The sequence below is a fragment of the Bidens hawaiensis genome, unplaced genomic scaffold, assembly GCF_021521415.1.
Source record: "Bidens hawaiensis isolate Kalapana, Puna unplaced genomic scaffold, B.hawaiensis_p1.1 tig00039632_1, whole genome shotgun sequence".
In the NCBI taxonomy this organism is placed as follows: domain Eukaryota; kingdom Viridiplantae; phylum Streptophyta; class Magnoliopsida; order Asterales; family Asteraceae; genus Bidens; species Bidens hawaiensis.
In genome coordinates, this window is record NW_027496985.1 from 8,076 (window position 1) to 17,859 (window position 9,784).

The following is a 9,784-nucleotide window of genomic DNA, read 5'->3' on the forward strand; positions in this document are numbered from 1 at the left end:
GTTGTCTGCGATCGCGGACACCTGAGGTAGCCTTTTGCCACTAGGTAACTCTGAGTAGCCGAATTTTATTTGTCAGTCTTTCATAAAAGTAATAATAATAACTAACCTCTATACATACGAGGTCACCTTTCATAAAAGTAATAATGACCGAATTTTATTTGTCAGTCTTTCATATTTGTCGGTCTTTTCATTGCGTTACCCCAAATAACCGAATTTTATTCGTTTCTCGTTAAAAAAAACTCTCTAAAGTTAACACCAAAGTAAAACTCCACAACCATTATAAATATCCCCTGTTAATAACAGAATCCCACTCAGCATTGACTCAAAATTGAAAACCATCTACGCGCTTCGCTACCGTCCTCCGCCGTCACTACCGCCACCGGAAACCTAACTCATAACAACAACCTTGACCACGTACTACTTCAGAGAGTGAGCCCTATATATATACATAAATAGATTCATCTATTGATAAAGGTGGAGCCAATTTTAGCTTCAGAAATTGATCAGTTAATTCGACTTATTAAGCTGGAGGATTGAAATCAACGGCGATGCGATTGTCTTATTGACGCTAATATGAAGATTGATCGATCGGTTACTGGATGTGTGTTTTTGCTTTTGGTTATTAATATTCAAAAAGGTAATTATTGAACCCTAGTTTACTGGTACAACTAGTGATTAATTGTAGTTTTGGTTCAGTCAATCTTTTTGACTTACGATTCGTTATTATTGTTGTAATAATAATAATTATTATTATTGTTTTATTGTTATTATTATTATTATTAATTTGTATGCATTTTAATTTATTGATTAATTATAGTTTTGGTTCAGTCAATCTTTTTGACTTACGATTCGTTATTATTGTTGTAATAATAATAATAATAATAATAATAATAATAATAATAATAATAATAATTATTATTATTATTATTATTATTATTATTGTTTTATTGTTATTATTATTATTAATTTGTATGCATTTTAATTTATTTTTGTATATTTTGGAGCTAAGAAGTTAATTCTGATATCGGTTGACGGATATTTGAAATATTGGTTATCGGGGTGAGATATTGACACTTTTAACAAATTAACCTTTTGCAACTTCCAAAACACTAACAATCCTAGCAAGTTGGGAATGATTAAGACTTAAAACGCTAACATTGAACATTAAAAATTGATAATTAAGACTTGAAACGGGAATATCTCAGTCGATGTGTATGATCCGTCCCAGCATTCTTACCGATATTTTTGACCGATGCTTTACCAAAGGGACCGATAACCGATATATCGGTGATATCGACTGCATAGGTTAGTACTGTTAAGTGATTATTTGTGATTTTGGTTCAATTAACACGGTACGAGTTTAATTTCTTGTTTTGTGTTCTTTTTTGTGATTAATTGTAGTTTTGGTTCAATCAATCTTTTTGACTTATGATTCGTTATTATTATTATTATTATTAATTTGTATGCATTTTAATTTATTTTTGTATATTTTGGAGCTAAGAAGTTAATTTGGATATCTGTTGACCGATATTTGAAATATTGGTTATCACGGTGAGATATTGGTAATTTTAACAAATTAACCTTTTGCAACTTGTAAAACACTAACAATCCTAGCAAGTAGGAACTGATTAAGACTTAAAAAAATAACATTGAACATTAAAAATTGAAAAGTGAGACTCGAAACGGGAATATCTCGGTCGATATGTATGATCCGTACCAATATTCTTACCGATATTTTGACTGATACTTTACCAAGGGACTAATTGATAACCGATATATCACCATCGGTGGTATATCGGTGATATCGACTGTAATAGGTTAGTACTGTTAAGTGATTATTTGTGATTTTGGTTCAATTAACATGATAAGAGTTTAATCGCTCGTTTTGTGTTCTTTTTTTTGTGATTATGGTTATACATGCACACAGCTGGAATGTGTGTAATTGTACTGTAATAGTGAAATTTAGCTGTGTTAAGCTTGAATTGTTCTTTTATTAATGTGTTAGTAATTTTTGTGTTTGATTTATGTAGTAGTATACTTGTTAATTATGTTTTTGTGAGAGGCTTAAGGTTAGGGTTTATTTCTTCATCAAATTAAGTTCACATTTAGCTTGAAATTCACTTATTTACCGTGTTGTAGAACTCGCTAGGCACTATGGGTTTTGTTTTGACCCGAGCCCAAATAACCCGATTAAAAAACCTGAACAACACCCCTACCTGATTAATAGCATTGAAATGTGTATGCAATTTTTCAAAATTTCATATATGATTTTCCAAACTTGTTTATCGGATCATGGTTGTAAAAATCGCGCCTAGGTGCCAATTAATAGGTAATCACCAATTGGTGGATTACCCATTAAATTTCAGCTAATCAGATCATTAATTGGACGATCAAAATCACCCAAAAATTGGGCAAAATTGGTCAAACTTGGTAAAGCTTCTGCCAAAATCAAAATCGGCCAAATGACTCAAATTGTAAAAATTATCTATAATTTATATACTTTATTTGTATGCATATAAATATATGTGAAAGCTTACATATGAAGTTCCAATCCGATTAATCCCGGTTATGCCTTAGTAGGTACCCCCCCCCCCCCCCCGAGTAGCGGCTAGCGCATTCTACAACACTGAATCGGATTGAATTAATACGTATATTATTTCAAATACTTCAAAGGATTTGACCGATTTTAACAGATTTTGACCGTTTGAGATATTTTGGCCGAAATTTGACCAGGTTTGTCCGAAAGTTTTAACAATTTGGGCTTATATTGGCCGGCTGTGATCGATTTTAACAGATTTTGACCATTTTAGACATAATTTGACAGAAATTTGATCAGTTTTGTCCGAAAGTTTTAACAATTTGGGCTTATATGGACCGGCTTTGACCGATTACCGATTTGTTAGTCCAATTAGGTGAAATAGAATTGGTAGGATACCGACTAATGATCAATTGGTGACTAATCGCGATTCTTACAACACCACGTGGAATGTGTGTAATTGTACTCAAATCTATTGTAGAATCCCTAACCGTGTCTAGCTTGAATCCCCCCTTAAACGCTTTTGTAAAACGACGTTAATTTATGTATTATTTATTTCTTCATCAAATCAAGTTCACAACTGGTTTGAACTTTACTTATATTTTTTTGCCATTTTTCTCAGGAAATGTGATGGCTAAAGCTTTCACAGGGACTTATGGCATAAACTATGGAAGACTTGCTAACAATATCCCTTCACCTAATGAAGTTGTTAGGCTTCTCAAAGCTGCTAAAATAAAGAATGTAAGAATATATGATGCTGATCATAGTGTTCTCGATGCTTTTAGTGGAAGTGGTCTTGATTTAGTGATTGGACTTAATAATGGATTAGTGAAAGAAATGAGTAACAATGCCGACCATGCTCTAAATTGGGTTAAAGAAAACGTGCAGGCATACGTTCCAAACACGCATATTGTCGGAATCGCAGTTGGAAATGAAGTTCTTGGAAGCGGTGATTTGGATCTCGAGTCAGCGTTATACGGTGCGGTTAAAAACATATACAACGCAACACGGAAACTGAATCTGGATCGGGTGGTTCAGATAACAACTGCGCATTCACAGGCTGTGTTTTCTAACTCGTACCCGCCGTCTTCATGTGTATTTAAAGAAGATGTTTCTCAACACATGAAGAAGCTTCTAGAACTATTCACGCAAATCGGGTCGCCGTTTTGTTTAAACGCGTATCCGTTTTTGGCTTACATGAGTAATCCAGATCATATTGATATAAACTATGCTCTATTCAATCCAACCGATGGGATATATGATGAAAAATCAAAACTTCATTATGATAACATGCTTGATGCTCAGATTGATGCAGCTTATGCTGCACTTGAAGATGCGGGATTTGGTAAAATGGAAGTTATAGTGACGGAAACTGGATGGGCTTCTCATGGAGATGAAAACGAAGGTGCCGCGACATTTGAGAATGCGAGGACTTATAATTATAATTTGCGTAAACGGCTTTCGAAACGAAAAGGGACTCCAAGAAGGCCAAGATCTGTGTTGAAGGCGTATATTTTTGCTTTGTTTATTGAGAATCAAAAGACAGGTGCTACTTCTGAAAGGAACTTTGGGTTGTATAAAGCTGATGGGACGATTGCTTATGATATAGGGTTTCCAGGTTTGAAGTCTTCTTCAACTTCGTCTCGTCTTTCACTTAAGGTATGAAGCTTTTTATTGTATTGAAGTATCTTGAAGTTGCTAAGTTATTGGTTTGTTATCCAATGTTTGTGTGAATGTGTTCCCTAATTTTGCCAACATTATGTTGCCTGTTTTCCTTACTATGAAAGTATATCCAAAATTAATTTTCCCTAACATCCACTCAAATCCACATTTTCTCTGTGTGTTTCTTTTAACCGTAAGGGTCGAATTTTTCATCGATTTGGTTCACAAACTCATTTCATTTCGTTCAATATTTTCTTAATTGGACAAGTCCGTGAAGCCCACTGTTTAGATTGATCTATCCAGATTATGTTATCTATGAGTCCAACATAAATCTTACATAGCTTACAAACTATGAACACAGACTTTAGAGTTTTTAACACTCTTTAAATAATGACCTTTTGGTTTATATTTAAATAAGAGAAATTTTAGTTCTCTAGTGAGATGGATAAAATTAATGAAAATTGTTGTTTATAGCCTAAGTATATACATACTATACAGTATACAATTATTACATATAATTGTAAATGTATATAAAACCTAAGGGTTGAATAAGTTTCTTGTAAACACAAATAAATATTTTTCATCTTACATAGATCATACATAAAACTAAAGAAGGGTAAATAAGGAGGTCTCCTTCCCACATATCTCTATGATAATACTTATGTTTTTAGTTTCGTTTTGTTTTCTGCTGTTTAGATTCCATGAGAAGAGCTATATGTTTCTAATGTACTTTTCGTGTCCAGAAGCAGTCTCTTTATCTCTGAGATAGAGGTATGGTTTGTCTATATCCCACCCTCCCGGAGGGGATCTTATTGGGTATGTTTGGTTCTTTTTCACTTTCCTCTGGTTCCCCAGTTTGTCTGGTTCCCTAATGGCCTGTCTGTTCTTTGCCTAGAGACCCAACCGGTGGTACCACCAGTGGCGTACCCAGGATTTTTCACCATTGGGGTCCCAATTTTTTTGACGTTCAGATTTTGCGGGCGCCGTCAGGTCGGGTCGGAGCGAGAAACATAATAGAAAAGAATATCATAATGATGTATTCACAAAAATTATTTTAAAATTTTTTGAGTTGTCTTATGCAGTACCAATCATTTTCAAACAATATTTACATTTTTATCAATTTGCTTCATCTGAAAATTTACTTTTATTTCATAACTGTTAAAAGTCAATACTAGACAACAGCAACGTCAAACAAACTCCAAAACATCCTTGATAAAATAAGTAAAAAAATTCAATCGAAGTGCTTGAACAAGAAACAAGTATAAAAGATAAGACTAAAATCAACACATTTAACAACTTCGAAACACACGTATCCAACATGTTAGAACTTAAGAGCACCTTTTAGTCCTAAAAAAAAGAAAAAAACCCTCAAGAACGGAATTTAGATATCTTCGAACCCGTGACCTATCGTATACAAACCAAGAGATTTACCACTACACCAGAATCACCTTGATGATATGGGTTCCATTTATTAATTCTTATGAGGTCCATGCAAAATTTAACATACCGCCTCTAAGAAATTTTTAAAAAACATTGGAGTCCCAGAGCCACGATCCACTTAATGTGGGTCCACCCCTGGGTACCACGCATTCTTGGTTCTGGTGGTTTGACCTGCGGTTTGGTCCGATTTTAAAACCAATGATTCGGTTCTAGGTTGTTGCCAAATCGGGCCTTGGTAAAATCTTTACTGACTGTTAAACCCATATATTGGGCTTTTGAATCCAAGAAAACAAAGCGCATTATGAACCTAATATGATGCGCAGAAGCAGCCTCACTGTGAAGTGCAAAAAAGCTAGATTCCAGAGAAGCTGTTGCTTGCACTCCCTAGCTGCGTCTCATGCCTAGATGCGCTTTTTACAACACGGCTCAAGACAAATTAAATTGTGAAACTTGCTAGGAAGTATGAACAAGTATCAAATTTGTACAATATAATATGGTTTCCCAGCTTGAGTCATACATTGGCCTTCAAATTTCAGAATTACAGTCTACAATGTGAGAACCCCATGACTATGCGTCTGTGCAGTTGAACTTAGGTATGAACATTTTTTTACCGAAAACTGGTACAGTACCGAACCGATACCGACCGAGAACATAATCATTAACGGGATTCCTTTTTTATATTTTTGGTATTGGTACCATTTGGTTTCCGTATTTTTCTGTGTTTCCAATGGTACCGGTACGGTATTCGATTTATAGTTTCACTTGTTTTCGGTATCGGTATTGTTTGGTATGGTACCGGTTACTGATCTCATCCCTAGTTGAACTAAATTGTAGTTACCCTAAAACTAAACTTTTAATCAAGACCTTTTTTTCCATTCTTATCTAGGGAAGTTGGGAGTAAGGATCTATAGGGTAGGTAAAACAGAAATAGGGAAGGGCTGCATATGTCACTTATTCACCCATTGTCATCTCTGCTTCTTTTCTTTTCTTTTTTTCCGTTCCCTTTTTTCTTATTCACAGTGCATCAGAAGCTTCACCAGATAGACTAGGGTGTGCATAAACTGTTGAAACCGACATAACCTCTCAAACTTAAGCATGCTGGCCAGTTTGAGATTCATTTGGTTCGTTACCTGGTTCGGTTTTGGTGATTGAATGCATAGTTATTAAAAGCCCTCGCTTCTTGCGCCTAGGCCCATTTTTTAAGCGTGGCTCAATAAATGCGCTTCTAGTTCCTAGGAAAACACTTTGGCATTGCCTATGCCAAGAGCATGATAAGATAAAAGCCGAGCAAAAAGAAACGGAACGAGTGCTATTGAAAATTAGATCTAAGAGAGGTCTAAGGCATTATATTGATACATTTTGTTATTCAAGTTTCGGAAAATTTTAGTACTAATTAGATGATATTAAATGTTATATAATAGCTTTTGTTTATTTTATTTGAAGAATAGTATTATTTTTCATATACATAATATATTTTTACCTTTTGTTTTAAGGAAGCTTTTTTTTTCCCCCCTCAGGCCCTCGCTTTTTTGCGCCTAGGGCCCTAGCAAGGCCTATGCTCCTTGAGTGCGCCTAGCGCCTTTGATAACTATGTCTGAATGGTTTGACCGGCTGCTTGGAACTTGGAACCGGACATGTAAACAGAAACCACGATTTGATATTATTTATTCATATATTGTATTGATTTTTGGAATATATACATAAGTTTCATCTTTAGACTTTTAATGCAATCTAACTATTTTGACAAGTATAAAAATTTGTCTCAAAAAAAGCAAAATCCGAAGCGCCAAAGTGGTAAAACTTGTCCTTCCGTGTCTGTCCGACCCATCCTTGATCCAACCCCACTGGTTCGGTTGTTTCCTGAATTGGGCTCTGAACACCCCTAGGAAAACTCATGTTGTTGAATTAGAGTAGGTAAATAGGTATCTGTCTTAATTTAAGAAACCTTAGATTAGCTTGGACATGACCTATTTTTCTTCCTTTGTGTTTTTGATTATTTTTGTACGGGTATTTCATGTATCCCCCATATCTGAACTACCAAAATACCATATTTTTCTAAAGCGCAAGTTTTTATGCATAGTGTCAATCCTTTTAAAGCATGATTTGGTGAAATATTATATTTTGCAAGTTTAGAGGGGATACATGAAATTGATCTTTCTTGGGATTGAGTTTGATCGACCCCATAACTAGGATGACAAAAACAACATTGACGTGTTCTAAAAACCATCTTAAATCTTTGAATAAAGTCATTAGGAGGTTGTAAGCATTAAAAACACATTGGGCAACATTCAATCTATTTTGACCCGTTCTGTCCATCAGACTTGTTCTCCTGTTAGCTGTTTGTTTTCATTTGACCCGATTGAAATTCAAAGAAACCCAAGTCAACCCATCATCAAAATAGATTGGAATTGCTACTTCTATGATCTACACAACCATAAAAAGGCCTTTTTTTTAATCAATATGCTTTTTAATTTCAACTCTCCTATAACTAATAATTTAATTTTCAAATTTGATCAGGAACTTGGACCTCAATTTTGGCATTCATCCTATATATTGGTGTTAATTGTGTGTTCATCAGCTTTATACCTGTTTCTAAGATCATAAAGTGGTTAACTCATCATCACAGTACCTTTCAGACTTGGCTTTGGTATCAAATGCTGCAGAATTGACTGAAGATTATTTATACCTCAAATAAGTGTTCAGTGCGGTTTAAGTTATAATCTATGACCAGATAAGACGTAGTGAAGTAGAGGACAAGAATATATGCCGCAGAGGCCAAACTGGGCACTTATTTGATCATGGATAATTAATGTTTTTATAGTTTTGATCATAAGTTGCGTCACTTATGATAATTACACGCAATATGTCAATTTTGAGCCTATGTGCTTATGCTGTATTTTGTTTCTCTATAATGACTAATTTAGAGCATTCCCAACCCATTTCCTACCCTATATCCAAAATAAATTATATAATTACACTAAAAATCACTTTTTTTCTTTCTCCTGTTTAATTAAATAATACTTTTTATATTTTTATCATTATCTTTTCTCTTTCCTCTACTCACAACCACTTTTAAAAAATATTAAAAAATTATACGGTATGAACAGTGAATCCCCAAATTTAACTTTCCTCTATAACATTTTCTCTCTCCTCTACTTACAACCATTTATAACAATATCATATAATTTACAAATTTCCCTCATTGGGCTCATAACCATACTATATAATTTACAAATTCCCTTCACATATTTTAAAGAAATGGGCTGAGAATGCTCTTAGGAAGAGCATGACTGTGCATGCCCATATATGTGTTAGTTATAGCATGAATTACTTTTACTTATAGTTATAACAGGAGGTTAATAGGTGGAGAAACTTAGGTGTTAGGTAATAAGTTGGAACAGGCTTGGGTTAGGGTTCAAATGGGTAATTTAACTCTCGGTTCAATGGGCCATGGGTCTATTTAGGTAGGTTGACCCTCCACCTCCACTTGTGTTTAACACTAAAGTTTATTTCCACTTTTGTTGAATCAGTAACCTCATCAATTCTACATTTTTATCTACTTTTGATCCTTTGGTTCTACTTCAGTGAGCAATAAATTTGAATTTTGAAGGAAAAAGTAATGTGAATGGTCCAAACCCTAGTAGACCTCCTCTGGCAATAAATTTGAATTTTTATATTTACTTGCCACAAACTTTACTCTAACCCTAATAGACCTCCTCTAGCCGTCACTTACCTTAGTCCCTCTTAGAACTCTTCGATTTTTGCTATATTGTTGAAGATGCACTCATAACCGGTTTGACTTTGCTTGCGTTTGGACCTTTGACTCTTCGTTTCTCTTGATTCTTTCACTTTCGGGTAGGTTGTAAACTGAGTAATTGTCCATTTACATTCCTTAGTCAATAACCTTCAATCGATTTCTGAGATTGAAGGGTGTTTACTGGTCAATTTCATTAAAACCCGTTAAAGGGTAAAACAGTCAACAAGTTTGACTTTACGTTTTCTCATACTTCTGGTCGGATTTAACGTTCAGTCCAGGAGACTTTTATTCTCGTAACGAAATTTTAAGGCTACTACCCAAAACCCAACTTCCGACTCGCTGTTCAGATTCTGGTCAGTCTCGACTCGTTTAAATATTAAATTTGACAT

General features: G+C 34.5%; 1 protein-coding gene across 1 annotated transcript; it reads left to right on the forward strand.

Annotated features, from left to right (window-relative positions):
* The first annotated feature begins 463 nt into the window (after positions 1-463).
* Positions 464-8,294, forward strand: LOC143591431 (glucan endo-1,3-beta-glucosidase 10-like). The gene is made up of 3 exons (XM_077071635.1): positions 464-637; positions 3,159-4,195; positions 8,156-8,294. Exons 1-3 carry the CDS (start codon positions 574-576, stop codon positions 8,240-8,242), a joined length of 1,188 nt encoding a protein of 395 aa, XP_076927750.1. The 5' UTR covers positions 464-573; the 3' UTR covers positions 8,243-8,294.
* The last annotated feature ends 1,490 nt before the right edge of the window (positions 8,295-9,784 follow it).